This window comes from Loxodonta africana, chromosome 3, assembly GCF_030014295.1.
Source record: "Loxodonta africana isolate mLoxAfr1 chromosome 3, mLoxAfr1.hap2, whole genome shotgun sequence".
Taxonomy (NCBI): Eukaryota; Metazoa; Chordata; class Mammalia; order Proboscidea; family Elephantidae; genus Loxodonta; species Loxodonta africana.
Genome location: NC_087344.1, coordinates 76,098,907 through 76,117,769, shown reverse-complemented (window position 1 = coordinate 76,117,769; position 18,863 = coordinate 76,098,907). Strand labels below are relative to the sequence as shown.

Here is an 18,863-nt window from a genome sequence, read left to right as displayed (position 1 = left end):
TGATTGACAAGATGGACTTCTTCCATGTTCTTTCACCTGCCACAGGGAAAGATGGGCTCCCAACTCACATCATTTCAAATTAATAACCCCAGAGAAAAAAGAGCCAAATCTCCCAGCATCCCTATAAAAGAGTGCCCGAGAGTGGCCTGGCTGGGGTCACATGTTCATCCCCGGATAAATCACTGTGTCCAGGGGGAGTGAACCAAAACAAACCCATTGCTGTCAAGTCAGTTCTGACTAATAGCGACCCTATAAGACAGAGTAGAACTGCCCCAAAGGGTTTCCAAGGCTGTAACCTTTATGAAAGCAGGTTATCACACCTTTCTTCTGATGAGCCACTGGGTGGGTTCAAACCATTGACCTTTTGGTTAGCAGCCCAGCACTTAATCACTGTACCACCAGGGCTCCTTCCTGGGGAACAGGGTCCTACAACTGGTCAGCTCTAAATCACGTGCCCACTTCTGTGACCAGGAAGGCAGGATTTGTTACTAGAAGAGGGTGGGAAAGGTTACTAGTCAAGCAAAGCCAATAGCCACCAATTTTCCCCTTTGGGTCGTTTGCTGAAGGGATGTGGAGAATCTCATGGAAATTTAGAGATGGGAACCGTAGCCCCGCAGCTTACTCTTGGGGCAGCATGATCTCTCTCTCATGGTGTCTCTGCTGCCCTCTGCACATCTTTTCCCATCTTCTTGATCTGCTGATTGGCTCACTCTGCTCACAGATAGCTCCTGCCCCCTCTTAGCTTTACCTTGCACATAACTGCAGCTTGCTAAGGCTCATCCATTTCTCTTGGGAGCCAACTGTCTTTCACAGCATCCCCATCTTCTATTCCTGTTGTTGACTACCCACCTCCTGTTTCCTAATTCCACATTCCTGAGAGAGAGAGAGAGAAGAATCTGTTTGGTTCAGACCATCTTTTCAAGCCAGGCCACTCTCATCCAAAGAACCACTCTGTACATTCTTCCTGAGTGACCTCATCCTTCTCCTCCACCAGGCACCTGAGAATAATTGACCGCTTCATGGAGCTTCAATCATCTATTGCTGTGTAGGAGCCCTGGTGGCACAGTGGATAAGAGCTACAGCTGCTAACCAAAAGGTCTGCCATTTGAATCTACCAGCCACTCCTCAGAAATCATATGGGGCAGCTCTACTCTGTCCTATAGGGTCACTATGAGTCAGATTGACTCAAGAGCACCAGATTTGGTTTTTGGTTTTATTGCTAACAAGCCACCCCAAAACTTAGTGCTTAAAGCAACAACAATTTATCGTTTTTCATAAATTTTGTGGGTTGGCTGAGCTCAGCTGGGAGGTTTCACTGCTTCATGTGGCTGGGATCATTCGCACAACTACATTCACTCAGAACTGGGCTGGGGCTGGAACAGCCAAGATGGCCTCACTCACATGTCTGGAAACTGGTGCCGACAGTCACCTGGGAAACCTCAGTTCTCTTCCACTGGCTCTTATCCTCCAGGGCCTCTCTCTCCATGTGGCCTTTCCAGCAGGGTAGTCCAGACTTCTTTACATAGCAGCTAGCTCCCAAAAGAGCAAAAATGGAAGCTGCAAGGTCTCTAAAGGCTTGTGCTCAGAAATCGCATAGCATCACTTCTGCATTCTGTTAGTCAAAGTAAGTCACAAGGCCAGCTCAAATTCAAGGAAAGGAGAAATAGACTCCGTTTCTGGCAGAAGCGTCAAAGTCAGATTACCAATGGGCAGGCAGGATGGGAGAGACTTTGGGGTCATCTCTGGAAACAATTTATGGAACCTGAAGAAGGGCAAGTCTAAACCCACTTCTCCCAAATCCTAAAGCTTTTATTAAAAAATGATGATTTCCCCCTTCCTCCCACACAAGGTTTGGTTGGTCCCTCCCAGGACACGGTGGAGGCTGGGCAGATCCCTCCATTCTGCACCTCCGTTCCAATCAGATGCCCTCGGGCTAAGCCAGCATTTCTTTCTCCCACCCACCTGTGCACACCTCTTGGCAAGTGCCCATCACACAATGATGCTGCTTGTCCATTTCCTGGCTTATGCCCTTGGGATGGATGACATTTGTGTCTGCATCCCAGGAGTAGCAAGAGTCACACAACTCTAGGATGGCGGCGCAAGATTCTTTGGTTCCAGGGCCCTTCTTCCACCCTCCCTCGGTCCATCCCCTTCATGGCATTCACTACCATCCCAAGATCGGCAGGTGGGACCTGGGAACGCGCGCCCCCTGCAGGCCAGCCAGGGAGTGGAAGCAAGAATCCGGGGGTCACAGTTCCCGGTAGTCTTTCCAGCCCAGGTCTCTTGCCAGGCGGAGGGGAGGCTGGTCTCGCCACTGACTTCAAGTGTTCTCCGCCTTGGTGTGGAAGAGCTGCCCGCCTGGGCATACCACTATGCTCCCGGCTGGGAGAAGAGTCCTGCTCGTGGATGGAGCTGTCCATCCACCCACCTCCTCCTTATCCGCGCGCGGGCTGAGCTGGGGCCAGAAGAAAGGGGGCGCCGCTCAGAAGGGACAGAGAGGCTTTTCATTTTGCTCCTTTGTGGATCACCAGCCTAGGGGAAAGTCGTCAGGCCCTCTGTGTGTCCTTGAGCCTCTGCGAAGAACATTTCGAATCCGCAGCAGCCCCTCCGCCGGAGCGCTGGGGAGGCAGGGGCTCCCCATTCACTTCGGGGAGGGGCAGTAGGGGAAGAAGAGCTCAGCTGTCCCCGAATAAGCATGCTACAACACCACCACACAAGCAACCGAGGGAGAGTTTATCTCCCCACCGCTCCCCACCCCACCCCCAGCAGGCGGGGCGGCCAGCACCCCGCCCTCCGGGCCGGCTCACTTGCACACACTCAGCACCACTGCCCGCCCCCTTCTCACGCCCGGGACGCGCCTCTCTCCGTCAGCCCAGTCCCGCGAGCCCCCCGCATCTCCGCGGCCGCCCGCTCTCTCCGGTCGGGCTCAGAGCCCGAGAATGGAGCCCGGAGAGCCCCGGGAGCCCCTTGAACCCGGGCCGGGGGCAGAGACAGCCGCAGCCCCACGCTGGGAAGAAGCCAAGACTTTCTACGACAACCTCGCGCCCAAGAAGAAACCCAAATCGGTAAAAGCAGGGCATGGGTATGAAGGGAGGGAAGAGGAAGGGTGCCCCCGGGAAGGGGTCGTAAGTTCCTTGGGAAGGGATCCGTGGCGCCTTCCGGGGAAGGGGACGCAGCTCTCAGCACCAGAGTGGCCCGGCTTTGGCTCCGGCTCCGGCTCCGGTTTATTTTGGGAGCCGTGTTCTGGTGTTTTTTTCCCGGGCTCGGGTTCCACGCCAGGATCGCCCTCCCCCATGCTGTCATCGGGGCCCAGCTCAGGGCGGTGGCCCTAGCCCCTCCCGGCGCGCGTAGCTTGGGGCGCGCGACTGCACTTGTCGGCAAAGCCGGTTAGCTGCGCCTGCGGAAGCTCCACGGGCTCTGGTAACCAGACCATGGAAACCCGGCTCCTTGCTAGGTGCTCCAGTCTCCGCCATCTGGCCACCGGGCTCCGGACCTGAACCTCTGAGCTCCGGCTCTGGCTCAGCGCGGTGCGCTCTGGGCTCCGGCTCTGCGCTACCGGTGCTCTGCGGGCAGGGCTCCTGCGCTTCTGGTTCCGGGCTCTCAAAGCTGGACTCTGCTCCCGGGCTCCGGGCTTTCCTCCCCTCGGAATGGGCATCGGTACCCCCGCGACCCCCGCGTGGGGGGTCTCAGCCCTCCAGGGACTCATACAGAGGAGTCAGGTCCTCTCCCGTTCGGGCGGATTGATGACTCCCTGGCGCGCCCCTAGGCCTTGCTTATTCCAGCTTCCAGGAGCTCTAAGCCTGGGGAGAGGACTGAGGATACAGGCTGGACCCGAGGCGTCCTCAAAGCATCTTTCTGCTTCCCTCCCAAGACCCCTCCTCAGGATCCCTCACCTTACCAACATTCACTTCCTGAGCACCTCCAGGCCCTGGCTCAGCAGGGGAGATTGAGGGATGAATTAGGCTGAGTCCCAGGCTGGGGAGCTCACAGTGCCTTGATGGAGCCCCTTGAGATGATGAGTGATCAGGTAAAAGACCCTAAGCAGTGCAGTGGGAGCCTAGAAGAGGAAGTGACTGTGGACTAGAGAAGGCTTTGTAGAGGTGGTATTTGATCAGTCTTGCTTGAGTAGGAAGCATTTCTCAGGCAGACGGAGGGAAACAGCATGAGTAAAAGACACTGAGATGTCTTTGAAAGCGAAGGCTGTGTTCTGGAATCAGGCCTGAATGGGAGAACGCAACATCATTGGGAGAAGAGTTGGAGGAATACCTAAGAGCCGGTGGAGGGCTTCTAGTGCCATGTTAAGGAGTCTGGACCTTATTCAGTGGGGATAGGGGCTTCCAAACTAGGTTCCATGAAGCCCCATCTTCAGGGGGTCTACACACATGTGAATCCAATTGTATGTCTTCTTCAAACTAGGTTTTAAACAATTAAAAATTTGTTAAAAACTCGACACACTCAAATGTGTTAAACTGGATATTTTAGCACCTTGGAGTTGTTGTTAGTTGCCAGTAGAGTGGGCTCCTACTCATGGGGACCCCATGTACAGCATAACAAAATGTTGCCTGTTCTGCACCATTGTCATGATCGTTGTTATGCTTGAGTCCATTGCTTTGGCTATTGTGTAGTGCCTTCCATCCTGGGGGGCTCATCTTCTGGCACTATATTGGGTAGTATTCTGTTGTGATTCATTGGGTTTTCACTGACTAATTTTTGGAAGTAGATTACCAGGCTTTTCTTCCTGGTCTATCTTAGTCTGGAAGCTCTGCTGAAATCTGTCCGCCATGGGTGATTCAGCTGGTATTTGAAATAGTAATGGTATAGCTTCCAGCATCATAGCAACATGTATGCCCTCACAGTGCAACAAAGTGTCAGGCAGATGGTGGACCCCTTGTGCTGCAGGTTGATTATTTCTTTTAGCAAACCTCAGAATAAAGCTTTTCTTATGATCTGTTTAATAGAAGATGATCTTGTCAAAGATTCTATAGAAGACTCTTAATCAAAAGGGGGAACATACAGAACAGAATTTCAAATTTTCCATGGACTCCAGACTTTCTGGAACCATGGAGGCTGAATGAACCCTTAAAACTCTTGCCCTGAGGTCATCTTTTAATCTTAAACCAAAAATATTCCCAAAGACTTCTTAAAGCTGAACAATAGTTTAGCTTAACTAGCAAAAAATGTCTGCCTTAAGCATTATGCTCTTTTAAGACCTACCCATATGAGATGAAATTGACAAAGGCAACTAGAAAAATTAGATAGGAACCTTAAGGGCCAGTGATTTTATGTTAATGGGGGAGAAACAACTCAGAAAAGGAGGATGAGAATGGTTGCACAACTCAAAGAATGTAATCAGTGTCACTGAATTGATGAGTGACATAAAAATCGTTTAGGTGTTGAGTTGGTGTATATTTTGCTGTGTATATTCTCCACAACAACAAAATAGATAAAAATTAAAAAAAATAGGAGAGCGTCTTAAAACTGCAAGGCCTGTGGCTTAAAACAACAAACAAAACCTCTCGCCATCTGTAACCACTTATTGGTGTGAATCAGGACTTCTCAATACTGTGCAACCAAGACCAAACTGACTGGAGGCTGAAGCCTAAGTCTACAACGAGCACCCTAACCCCCAGTTTCAACTTTGCTATGATCCAAACAACTGTGTTGTTCTCATCGATTGACTTTATAATGAACATTCATATACATGTAATACATTCGAATTTGTAAACAAAATTTATACCAGTAAATATGGTAATACCTGGTTCATACGCTGGGGTTCCACCCAATAATTCATTTGAAAAAAAGGTCATGCTGCTTAGAAAAAAAGTATGAAAACCATTATGGAGCTGTCGCAGGATTTTTCGGCAGGGGATTAACTTGGTCCCATTTTTATTTTAGAAAGATCACTCTGGGGCCGTGTGGAGGATGGATTGAAGAGGGTGAAGCTGCAGCAGGTGGACCAGTGAGAAGGCGGTCCCTGCCTGAGGAGGAAGCTGGACTAATGGGTGGTCTGGGGGATGGAAAGGAGGGGAGGGGCATTAGAGTAGGGGGAGAGCACCAGCACTTAAAATCCATTCCCTCATCACCCTCCCCACCCCCCACCCCGTCCCTGCCACAAACACTGAGAACCCTGGGAGCTTAGGCCCAGTGTCAGTCATGACCCCTCAGATAGCCCCTGACCTCCCAGGGTTCTCTGTGAGGCAGAGGCTGAGGCTTCCTGGCCCCTCTACTCCTTCCTATAGTAGCCCCTCCTCCCACAGGCTATTTTGGGGGCTTTAGGCCTCATGGGCCCTATCAGGGTCTGGCCTGGGTTTATTCTCATTCCCAGGGGCCTTGAGTAAAATATTTAACTGCTGAAGGCCAAAGAAAGGCCCCACCTCATGTGGTCAGAGGACTTCCTCAGTCTAGAGCTAGGCCCTCTTTCTCCAGCAGCTCTTCTCCTGCTAAGTCCTTCTAGAAATAACAGCTTTTTGACTCTGTTTCTATCTTGGGCACAAGGGGCAGAATCATGTTGGCCTAAGTGAGCGCTCCCCAGGCAGGCCAGGTAGTGCTGGGCTGCTCTCCATCAAACTCCACCCACATTCCCCAACCCAGAGCAATCAGCCTGTAGCCCAGCCCCTGGGGGAGGCAGAGACAGCTGGCAAGGCCCTGGCTGCCTGGAGCAGAGCTTCCAGGCTGAGCCCTAGTTTGAGATGAGCGCTGTTCTAACCCAATCTCTAGTCAGGATCTGGGCTTCTTGCTGATTTCTGGAGGAGCTGTCCTTAGGTGCATCAGACAACACATGGCAGGTGGCCTCCCTCTGAGGAATCAACTTGAGTTAGAATCAACTTGGCAGCAGCTAACAACCACAACCACCACCACAACACACTTAACATGCTCAGTACAGTGTCTGGTACACAGTAAGTTCCCAATAGAAATGTCGAGGGTGATATTCAAAATACTTAATAACTGGTAGAGCATGGTCACAAACCAAACATAACTGACCATCAGGCCTTAGAACCGGAACAGGGTCCTAGAGGTGTCCTGTGTGCAGGACATCGTGAAAAGAGTTGCAGGGAGGGGTTGTCTCAGGAAAGGAGCTGCAGTTGCAGGGGTTAGGGTCCTCTGGGGGCTATTGAGGAGGGGCACAGCAGAGGGGCTGCTCAGATAGAGCCTACTCTTGAGGCCAGAGACTTGAGATTTCATTCTGGCTGTGATACACAACACAGCTTTAACTTTGCTGTGTGACCTAAGGTAATACTCTGTTCCTAGCTGGGCCTATTTCCCCAGAGAATACTGGGGCCAAGGCAGCCAGGAAATTTTTCTCTTAATGGCCAGAGGTGGGGTGGGATGGTATTGGGGTAGCTAGCTTAGCCAAAGTACCCCAGGATTCAGCAGTCTGGCAGGGACTGTGGGTCAGAAAGTTAGGAGCGAGAAACTTGGCTCGTTGCCTGGGCTGGAGTGTCCGGCTTGGGAACCTGCCTGAGGGGGCTGGGAGGGCAGCTGACTTTCTGTCCTTGAAGAGGTGATGGGTCTGTCCCTGGGGCAGTGAGCTCAGGGGACAAGGCAAGCTCAGCCTTTGTCCTAAAGGCCTACATGGCTTCCTGGGTTTATGAGAATGGGTCTGTTCCCCCAACCCTTACCATCCCTGCCATCTCTCTATTACCTTTTTTCTTTAGGGCATTTAACTTTACTGTCTTTCCTTGAAGCTCACAGCTGCTAAGGGGGTTGGTTAGGAGGTATCCAGTCCAAGGACACACAGACACACAGTGGTGGTCAGAAGCTGTGAGAGGTATTTGGGCTGTACCTCGAAGGATAGATACCTGTCCACTACTGCTGCCTTACACTGACCCTTCTGGCCACATACGCCATCTTGGTTAGGATAAAAGTCAAATGCAAGGTGAGGTCCACCACGCGAGCTTGGAGAACTCGTTGGTCTTTCATTTTGGACTTTGGACTTGTAAAGCTGCACTGTTCAATATGGTAGCCTGTATCCACATATGGCTATTTAAATTAATTAAAATTAAATACAATTAAAAATTCAGTTCCTCACAGCCTCACTAGTCACATTTCAAGTGCTCCACAGCCAAATGTAGCTAGTGGCTACCTCATTGGACAGCACAGATTATAGGACATTTCCATCATCACAGGAAGTTCTATTGGGCAGCGCTCTTCTAAAGGATAACACCAATCCCAAATCTCTGCCTTGGGGATAGACCATAAGCTCCATGGGGGCAGGGATCATTTCTGCTGTGTCCGCAGCACAGTGCCTGGCACATGGTGACAGGGCCTCCGATTGGGGTCTAGGCTTGACCCCAGAGAGAAGCAGTGGAGTTGAATACATGTCCCACAGAGCAATAAGGAGAAGGCTGGAAGGTGAGGTCCACTTATGAGTCTTGTCCCCAGATTGAACCTCTCTGTCCTTGTTTATAAAGTTGGAATCGGATCCCAGGGCTGCTCAGGACACAGAGAAGTGTGGGACACTCTGGGTGTCTGCGAGCCCATTGGGCTCCCATATCCTAATCTTCCCTGGGTATTATACAGAATACAGCTTCTGTCTGTGGTGGCACCCTCCTCCCTCAATTCCAGTGGGAGTGGGGAAATGCTTTGAGACCCTCCTAGGACCCCCTTTGATCTAGCCACTGCCTACCCTTCTGGGCTTATCTATAGCTACTCCACAAACCCTGGCTCTGCTCACCTTTGTGAATGCACTGTGCATGTTTCCACCTTCTCCTGCTTTCCTTCACTCTACTCCCTTTCAAGGCATCCTCCTCTTCCATGATGATGTCCTCTGAGCCCTTGTCATCAAGATTTTGCTTTCACCTCTATTCTAGTACTCATTTCAGTACTGTTTGCATCCAAGTGACCTGACTGTGACCCTGCATGCTCTGGGGGTGTGAACCAAGTGTCTACTGGGACCACTCCCAGGCAGAGCCCAGGTGCCTGTCAAAAAGAACATGTAAATGCTTTGTAAAATTTGAATCAACCAAAAAAAAAAGTCCTCTAAGCACCTATGAAGCAAATTGAACAGATTAGGACACTGCACTAGAGTTTCTATTTCATGTAAAATTTATGGTTTTTGATTCATTGTGAATATTGTTTCTTATTGAAATTCATCATTTAGAAGTTCAGAGACATCCATTTGGTCAATAAAGATTTACTGAACACCCACCATGTGCCAGGCACACTACTAAGCACTAGAATAATGAACAAGGGAGACATGATTCCTGCTCCCTCAGAACTTACAGCCCAGAAAGAAAATAATTAAACAAGCAATCATAGTTCAGTGTTACCTTTTATTAAAAGGGAAATCCATAGGAATGGTAGGAAACCCAGACTAGAGGAGGTAACATCCAGTTTGAGACCAAAGTGGAATAGAAGGTAGCTGGATAGAGTCAGGGAAAGAGCGTTTTCAGGCAGAGGGAACATCAGGTGCAAAGGCCCAGTGAGGGCACACTCAGGGACAGGAGAAAGGTTCAAATGAGCAACGCTGTGACATGGGTAAGTAAGAGTGGAGAGAGAGTAGGATTCTGTCTTGAAGGGCCTCCTATGCCATATTGAAGGTTGTCAACCTTATTCTGAGAAGAGTGGACACCACAGAAGGGTTTCAAGCAGAGGCCAGCTGTGATCGGGTCTAAATTTTAGAAAAACCTCTCTGACATCAGTTGGAGGAGAGATTAGGGGTGGGTGAGAGAGGATGATGCATTGGACTGTGACAGTGGAGATAGAGAGATGCGGATGGAGTCTAGAAGTAGAATTGACAGGTTTAACTGAAAAGGGAATGGAGTTGAGGATGACTTCCGGGCTTCTGGCTTGGGTGATGGAGTGGATGGTGGTGCTGAGCATTGAGGTGATGAAAAGGGGAGAGGATGAGATGCGGGAGATGGAGAAGGTGGTGGGAGTTTAGCCTTGAGCTTGTCAAGTTTGACTGACTGTTAGCCAACCAGGGCAGTCAGATATATGCCTGGAGCTTGGGAGAAAGATCTGGGCTGCAGATAAATTTTCTATAATTGTCATGTTTCTAGGCACCATTTCTTCCGAAGGGCATGTAGTTCTCATTTTATAATGGAAACCATCTGGAGACCGTCTTGAGCATCAGTCATTCTTTGGTTATATACATCGTATTCATTTTTCTATTGTGTCCAGATAGATGGCCCACCGGATGGCAAACTCCTTGAGGCATGTTATTTCCATCAGATTGTGCTCCTAGGTGGGGCACCATCATCTCTCACCATCCCTAGCTGGGTCCTGCACCGAGGGGGTCCTGAACTAGATCTGCCTCTACCCAAGGGGAGGTCTGAGCAACAGCCCTTCCTTCCATGTCTCTGCAGCCTAAGCCTCAGAATGCAGTCACCATTGCTGTGTCTTCCCGAGCCTTGTTCCGCATGGATGAGGAGCAGCGGATCTACACTGAGCAGGGTGTGGAGGACTACGTGCGCTACCAGCTGGAACATGAGAATGAGCCCTTCAGGCCCGGGCCCGCCTTCCCCTTCGTGAAGGTGAAGGAGCAATCCTACCACTAGCCCATACAGTGCCTAGAAATAGGCACTCCTATGGATATTTGAGGAAGGAAAAGGGGGCCCCTCTGGGCAGATGAAACACTGCAGGCACACAGCTTGGCTAAGGGACAGTTCCTTGTGGATCACAATGGTCCTATCCCATTGTGCATGGGGTTGCCATGATTTCGGGGTGACTTGCCGGCAGCTAACAACAACAACGTCAGGTAACCCATTTAGTGAATGGAACTTGGGCTGACTTTTAACTCTCACTCACCCTTTTGTGTGTGCCCCTGTGTGGTGAAAACCTGCGCAACGGTAGAGAACGGCATAATGAGAAGGTAGTCCACATCCACTGATCTCATCCCACACCTGGCCACTGACTCCCCATCCCACCCCCCTACTCCTCCCAGTGGCTCCCAGCTCACTCCTCCTCCCCAACCCTGGCCACCAACTCCAGGTATCTACCCCTGGGGTCTGAGCAGCTTGTGTCCTCTCCCATCCAGGCTCTGGAGGCTGTGAACAGCAGGCTGCGGGAGTTGTACCCCGATAGTGAGGACCTTTTTGACATTGTCCTCGTGACCAACAACCATGCTCAAGTGGGAGTCCGTCTCATCAATAGTATCAACCACTATGGTGAGCATGAAGGGCTTGATCACGTGACAACCGTACCTTACCTCCAGGGATGGGGCCACAAGTACAGCAGGGTGAGGTCATACTGGCTGGAACCCCAGGCTCCATGGTGCATTGGTAAACTGGCTCTAGAACAAAACAAAACAAAATGCCCTGATTTGTAGTGTGTTGCTGATTTTCAGGGTATAAATATTCACACCATGGCTGATTTCAAGCTACCAACAGTTGAATAACATAAATGGCTCAAAAAAATCCTAAATGTTTAACAGTTGACTCTTTCAAGCTAGTACAACCAGGATCCAGCACACCACTTCGCAGGCAGGGACTGGGCAGAGTACCCTTGTGTCTCGGTTTCTCTCTCTGTAACGGAGCTAACAAGCCTTACCGGGCTGCTGGGATGATCAGGCACAGTAGTCAGAGTGAAAGCATTTTGTGTCTTAGTCCAAACTCTTGACTGAAAGTAACAGACCTTCCAGAGCTAGTTTAAGCTGAAGAAAATAATTTATTAGGTTTACAGGGATATAACTTAGACCACAGGAACCCTGGTGGCACAGTGGTTAAATACTCAGCTGCTAACTGAGAGGTCGATGGTTTGAACCCACCAGCTAATCTATGGAAGAAATGTGGCAGTCTGCTTCTGCCTTGGATTATAGCCTTGGAAATCCTATGGGGCAGCTCTACTCTGTCCCATAGGTTGGCTAGGAGTTGGAATCGACTTGACGGCAATGGGACAATAGGTTAGCTTAGACCACAGGGCAGGAAGTGAAACAGGGCCTCACAAAGGCCTGAATCCAAGTACAGGAAATTGCTTCTAGGCTCTTTTTCTCTCTGGGCCACATGAGCCCTTTTTTCTCTTTCTCTTGGCAAATCTGTTTGATTTTGTGTGTGTGTGTGTGCACGCATGTGTCTCTCCCTAAATTATGTTTCTCTGCTTTTCCTGAATATGGTTTGAAATTTGCAAGTTGGCAAGTCCTTGTTTCAAGCAATCAAGAGAGTTGGCATTTTTTAATCCTAATTTCAATTTACTGGGAACGGGTGTGAAATTCAAAATACCTAACTGCCTGCGTGACACAGGCTCTAAGCAAGCAGAATAGATCCTACCTGCAGTGCTGGAGCAGGGTCCGGAAGGGCCCCTGCTCTGCTGGGCATTATCCCTTTCAGGGTGGACAAGGCCCTCGGGGAGGGCCTGGGTAGTGATAGAGTAGCTCAGTGGGCTCAGAGCAATGGCCATATGCCAACCAGCGAATATGTTAACAACCCCAGCAGCTATGCTTATGGGTCAAACCAAGCCAGTTGCCCTGGAGTTGGTTTCAACTCATAGTGACCCCATGTCTTTCAGAATAGAACTGTGTTCACGGAATTTTCAATGGCTGATTTTTTGGAATTATTTTGCCAGAATTTTCTTCCAAGGTGCCTAAAAAACAAAACAAAACCTGTTGCCATCACATGGTAGACTCAAAACACTGATCTTTTGGTTAACAGCCAAGCTCTTAGCTGTTTGCACCACCCAGGGACTCCATGCTGATCGGTATTAGCTAACTATAAAACCAGTCTAGGAAAAAGAATCTGATTGGCCCAGCTTGGGTCAGGTGTTTGCCTCTTATCTAATCAGCTATGACCAGGAGGGCAGGATCACATATCACAACCATGGCTCAGAGACCCACCTCTTGCAATACTATGATTCCTTGACCAGAGGGTGTTACTATGAGCCAGCCAATTGCTCCAGAGGGATGACTTCGTGGATGAAGGAGGGAGGGGCTCGGAGAGGAGGAATGCTGGCCTAAAAGTACACAGAGAGTCACTCTGACCCCACCATCACCACCATGAGAACCAAGATGGTACCCATTGGACACAGGGGCCACTCAGGCCCTTAGGCTGACCTAGCCTTACTGAGGTACTCTCTACCTCTTCTCCAGACCTGTCCATCGAGAGGTTCTGCATGACAGGTGGGAACAGCCCCATCTGCTACCTCAAGGCCTACCACACCAACCTCTACTTGTCAGCTGATGCAGAAAAAGTGCAGGAAGCCATTGATGAGGGTAAGTCAGACTGGGGAGGGAGCATATGCGGAGTCTGACAAAGAGGTCCCAGAGGTGGAAGGGCTGGTCCTGGAGCTCTGTGCAGGTGCTAGGGATTGCCATGAAAGGGACAGCTATGCAGTGCCTCCTAATTTCCTGAGACCTGCCCTGTAAACTCTGAGAATAATGCCCCACCTATCCCTTTCCTACCACCTGGCCCACCATGTTGAGGAGGCTTTAACTCATCAATGCCTCCCAGTCTCCTGTTTCCATGGAAACCCTCATTACTACTCAGACAGTCACTCCCTTCTCAGATTCCCCCAGGTCAGCCCAGGTGTTCTGATTCCTGGGTGACCCTGGCCAGCCTCTCTGGGCCAATGGGGAGGGAGGTCTGTATCCAGCCCAGCCTGAATGGTGGGCTTGGGAAATGATCAGCAGCATCGCCAGCAGCTGAGCTGGCCAGTACTGGGGTGAGGTTAGGAGACCTGGGTACAAGTACTGACAAAGAGACTCTCCCCTCCCCCACCACGGGTGTCTTTTATGGCGTAATTTTAGATGAGACTGTAGTCTCAGTCCTCTCAACAGGGTGTGTGTCCCTATTGCACCTGGAAGAAAACAGGCCACAGAGGAGGAATGAGTGCCCAGCTACCTGAGAGGTCTACTCAGGCCAAACACTAGTGGTGGGTTTCTTTATCAACCAACAATATATTCATTTTTCTCTTCCTCTTCCATGCTGTCTCCTGGCTGGAAGCCTGGCCTGTCTCCCTACTACCTTTCTCCCCTGAGCTGCATTGATACCTCCAAAAGGCTTTCTTTAACCAGGAACCAAACGCCATTTTCCACGCCCTCTGGCTGGGGCGTTGGCACTAGTGTGTATGTGTGCCTCTGTGCGTCTGTAATTTGACCTTGGGCTAGGGAGCAGGGGAGTGGTTGGGAGGGGCCCCTGCTCAGGGTGAGGTGGTTCTGGTTTATCTTGGCTCCAGTGTTGGCAGAGCTGAGCAGGTGTCTGGCCTAATACCCAGGGTCTGCTCCTGCTTATAGCATCCTGCTGTAAGGAATTGTGAGGCTGGCACTGCCCACTCCCCCCAAACCTCTGCCTGAGCCCAGCCCCTATGATCCTAGACTCCCAAAGAGCAGGGTGGAAGTGGAGTTTGGAGAAATAAAGAGTAGGGGATGGACTGAGCTGCTGCCTAGGTTTCCAGCGTCCTAGAACTCACTCTCTGTGGTCCAGTACAGCTCTAGCCTGGAGCCTGGGTCCCCAACAGGCATCCTTGATGCCCTGGAGAAGCCCAGGGTTGCACAGAGTCTGTGCACAGGCAGCTAGCCATGGCCACCCGTGTTGTCTCAAGCAGTGCTGAATGGCCAGGTTGCCTCAGTAGGACATGCCTGGAGTCATTGTAGCAGTAGACCAATGGGGCCCACACCTACCTGCACCCCAGACTGCAGTCTAGCATCTCAGCACCAAACAGCTGAAAAGGCCATTAATTCTACCTAAGCCCAGAGAAGGTGAGTAAGTTGCCAGGATCAATAGTGAGGGTGAGCCTAAGGCCAAGCCGGAGTCAGGCCTCCTTCCCAGCTCCCTGTATGTCTGCGATGGGAACCTGTGGAGAACTCTTGGCAGAAGAGCAGTGGTCTGGGGGACCCTCCAGCCAGGACTGGTATCTGGCTGGTACGCATCAGCCTAGACTCACTAGGTGTTCAAGTGTAGAGATTCCACCAGACCATTTTGGTAAATAGCTCCTGCCCTGAGCCCTCTGAGTACCACCCTGCTACCCTGGGACCCCCCAGACCTCTCCACAAAGCAGCAACTAAAGGGGTAACCCTGACATAGGCGAGGGCCCTCAGAGCCCTGCTTCAGCGTGACAGCCAGTGTCCACTCTTACTGGTCAGTGTCTATGCCCTCCCACTTTTTACATATTTTGAATCCTAGCCCTCAGTAGCTTAGTTACCCGGTGCTGCTGTAACGGAAGCACCACAAGTGGATGACCTTGTGAACAGAAATTTATTTTCTCACAGTTCAGGAGACTAGAAGTCTGAATCCAGGGCTTGGCCCTAGGTGCCTGTTTCAGCTTCTAGTAGCCAACTAGCCTGGGAACTCCCGGGCTTGTAGATGCAGCTGCGTGATTCTCTGTCCCCTATGGTGTCTGTCTTCCCCCGTGAGTGTCTCTGTGTCTATTCTGATTTCTATGACTCAGACATGATTAGGTTTAAGACTCACCCTACTCTGCTATGAACTTATTAACATAACAAAAGAAAAACCCTTTACTTCCACATTTACTGGTACAGGGGTTAGAATTTCAACACATATTTTTGGGGAGACACAATTCAGTCCATAACATCAGCCTGGCCCTAAGCCCTGGGTGAGGCAGGTGGGGCAAGGATAGCCTGAGATAGCCCTCCCCTGCCCCCAGGCAGCTGAGGGGGTTTTCAGGAGGGCCCCCAAAGCCCAGCTTGGGCCAGCCAACACTTGCCTCTTTCTGCCCAGGGATTGCAGCTGCTACCATCTTCAGCCCCAGCAGGGATGTGGCTGTGTCCCAGAGCCAGCTGCGCGTGGCCTTCGACGGAGACGCTGTGCTCTTCTCGGATGAGTCGGAGCGCATCGTCAAGGCCCACGGGCTGGACAGATTCTTCGAGCACGAGAAGGCCCACGAGAACAAACCTTTGGCCCAGGTACTCCACATATTTCCTGGAACCCCCAAATGGAACAAGGCAGCTCCCCAGAACTTGCTCTTGGACTGAGCCTCAGCCCAGAACCAAACCCCAGGCTCAGCCCAGAATCCAGTCAGGTCCCCTCACCAAGCCTCCAGCCCCATCCTCTCCCTTGGCCCTGGCTCCTCTCACTGAGTTCCCATCCCTTCATCCTTGCTCACTGAGGCCCGTCCCCCCTGAAAGCCCCATTCTCTCTCTAAGGCCCTCTCTGAAGCCCCCACCACTTCTTTGCAGCTCCAACCCCCTTTCTGAGGTTCCCATCACCTCTCTGAAGCCCCATCCCCCTTCTGAGGTCTCTGTTCTCTCCCTGAAGCCCCCACCCCCTCATTGAAGCCCCATCTCCTCTCTGAAGCTCCCATTTCCTCTTTGTACCTCGAATCCCCAGTTTAGGTCCCCATTACCTCTCTGGAAACCCTGGTAGTGTAGTGGTTAAGTACTACAGCTGCTAATGAAGACGTCAGCAGTTCAAATCCGCGAGGCGCTCCTTGGAAACTCTATGGGGCAGTTCTACTCTGTCTTATAGGGTCACTATGAGTCAAAATCGACTCGACAGTAGTGGGTTTGGTTTTTTGGTTTATTCCCTCTCTGAAAAGCCTCTATTGCCTCACTGAGACCTCCATCTTCTTCCTGAGCTCTCCACCCCCTCCTTGATGCCCCATCCTCTTTCTGGAGCCCTCATCCCCTCTTTGATACCCCTACTCCCTCTCTGAGGTCCCCCACTCCTCTGAGTAAGGCCCCATTCCCTCAAGAAGCCTCTGCTCCCTTCACTGGAGGAAAGGACTGGCACCCCTCACGGAGGCAGGGAGACCCAGCTGGGTGTGGGGTCTGGAGGACTCTCACTAGCCCTTCCCCCCTCCTGCCCTCCATCCTTTGACCAGGGGGTTCAGGGACCCTCACTCATCCTCAAACTGCTCAGCGTCTCCTTGAGGGCAGACTGTGTCCTAGAGCTTGGTGGAAACTCCCTGGGATTGGAGCTTTTGGGATCCCCCAGCCCTCCTGGAGCTGCTCCTTGTGCTCTGAACAAAATTCTGGGTGCTCAGTAATCCTAGAGCCCCTCTCTGCCCTGAGCTCAGCAGGTCCCAGGGCTTCAGTGGCTCTGGAGCGTTCATTTCACTTCTGTTCTCATGGGTTCCCTCTGAAATCTTTGGGAACCCAGGGCAGGATAGTTCTCTCACTAAGCAGTGGGAAGAGCCCCAGGAAACCACTGCTTGCTCCAGGTCACCCAGCAAGTGAGGGGTCTCCAAGATTAAGAACCCACCTTTCCTTATTTCCAGCTGCTGTCGTAGTTTTCTTCATCTTCATCATCAGGTTCTTTATTCACAAGTCCTCATTAAGCTTCATTGTTCTGAGCACTGTGAGAATAAATATTTTCCCTCACTCTAGGGTGCCTGAGACACCTGTGTGCCCAATGGGCAGGGCGGATATTCAGCAGTTACACACCAGTCCATCTGGTCCAGTTGTTCACAGCTGGAGTCTGCTCTGATTGGAGGTGCCCATGCTGTAGTTGCTCAAAAGTTTTAATATCCTCCCTGCTGATGGGCACAGATGGCCACACTTACAGAGCTACAGGAAGATACCCACATACCTGGTGGGCACATGGATGGACATACATAGTTAACAGCTGCCCTGGTACAGTTATCCTGACCCAGATGGCCTTAAGCACAATAATGCAGACACCCAGACTTGCATAGATGGCTACAGTCCCGTGATGCACACAATGGCTCCAGCAGGCATGCTGTTGTCATTGTTATTAACTACCATCAAGTTGACCCCCCACTCATGGCCACTCCGTACAAAAAAAAAGGAAATATTGCCGATCCTGCATCGTCCCCGTGGTCGGTTGTGGATGGGATTGTTGCAATCCGTAGGGATTTCACTGGCTGATTTTTGGAAGTAGATCACCAGGCCTTTCTTCCTAATCTTAGTCTGGAAGCTCTGCTGAAACCTGTTCAGCATCATAGCAACATACAAGCCTCCACTAACAGTCAGGTGGTGGCTGCACACGAGGTGCCCTGGCCAGGAATTGAACACTGAACCCGGGCCTTCCGCATGAAAGGTGAGAATTATGCCACTGAACTTCCGGGCATAGCAGAACTAAAAGATTTATGGAGCCCAAGAAGCTGTCCCACCCCAAACAGCAGGACATTAGCATTTAAGGGAGGGAGCCGGGCTGGAGGTGGGGGGACAAGCGTTTGGGAGAGTAATGAGCTATGTGTTCCTTTGCCTTCTCACAGGGCCCCCTAAAGGGCTTTCTGGAGGCACTGGGTAGGCTGCAGAAGAAGTTCTACTCCAAGGGCCTACGGCTTGAGTGCCCAATCCGCACCTACTTGGTGACAGCACGCAGTGCAGCCAGTTCTGGCGCCCGGGCTCTCAAGACCCTGCGCAGCTGGGGCCTGGAGACGGATGAGGCCTTGTTCCTGGCTGGAGCACCCAAGGGCCCCCTCCTTGAAAAGATCCGCCCACACATCTTCTTTGATGACCAGATGTTCCACGTGGCTGGGGCTCAGGAGATGGGCACGGTGGCTGCCCATGTGCCTTACGGTGTGGCACAGACACCCCGGCAGGCTGCGGCGACAAAGCAGGCCCCATCTGCCCAGTAGCTGAGCGGCCAGTTTTACCGCGCAACATTGTTCCAGGCACGGCTCCTCATCATACTTCAGCACCCCGTCCAGTGGGCCCCACTAGTTTCTCATCACTCTGCCCATCAGCATGTCTGTCCTCATCCCTGTGAGAGAGGCACATGTGGGAACGGATGCAGCCTGGGCCGGCATTCTCACCATCCGTCCTTTTGGGCGAGCACTGTGCCATGATCCTGCCTAGGAAAGAAAGACTGTGCACAGCAGCTGGATTCCAGTAAGAAGTTGATGGGACAAGGGTGGGGGCGTCAGAGAAGCCAGGATGCCTGCACAGGGGCTTGGAGGGAAAACTAGCTCAGCATGGTGCAAAGAATACCGCTTTGAGAGAGAGAAGATCTAGCTTCTAAGTTCTGTCCTGGCTTTAACTGCATGACTTTGAGGAAGTCCCTCCCCTC

At 51.4% G+C, this 18,863-nt stretch overlaps 1 protein-coding gene across 1 annotated transcript; it reads left to right on the top strand.

Moving 5' to 3' along the window:
• Nucleotides 1-2,891: 2,891 nt before the first annotated feature.
• On the top strand, nt 2,892-18,432 carry NT5C1A (5'-nucleotidase, cytosolic IA). Its single transcript, XM_003415522.3, has 6 exons — nt 2,892-3,065; nt 10,308-10,475; nt 10,979-11,108; nt 13,022-13,144; nt 15,609-15,793; nt 18,067-18,432. Exons 1-6 carry the CDS (start codon nt 2,940-2,942, stop codon nt 18,430-18,432), a joined length of 1,098 nt encoding a protein of 365 aa, XP_003415570.1. The 5' UTR covers nt 2,892-2,939.
• The last annotated feature ends 431 nt before the right edge of the window (nt 18,433-18,863 follow it).

Coding starts and splice junctions, on each gene's coding strand:
- NT5C1A (XM_003415522.3), top strand. CDS start 2,940: ATGGAGCCCGGAGAGCCCCGGGAGCCCCTTGAACCCGGGCCGGGGGCA. Junction 3,066..10,307: donor CCAAGAAGAAACCCAAATCG/GTAAAAGCAGGG, acceptor ATGTCTCTGCAG/CCTAAGCCTCAGAATGCAGT. Junction 10,476..10,978: donor CCGCCTTCCCCTTCGTGAAG/GTGAAGGAGCAA, acceptor TCTCCCATCCAG/GCTCTGGAGGCTGTGAACAG.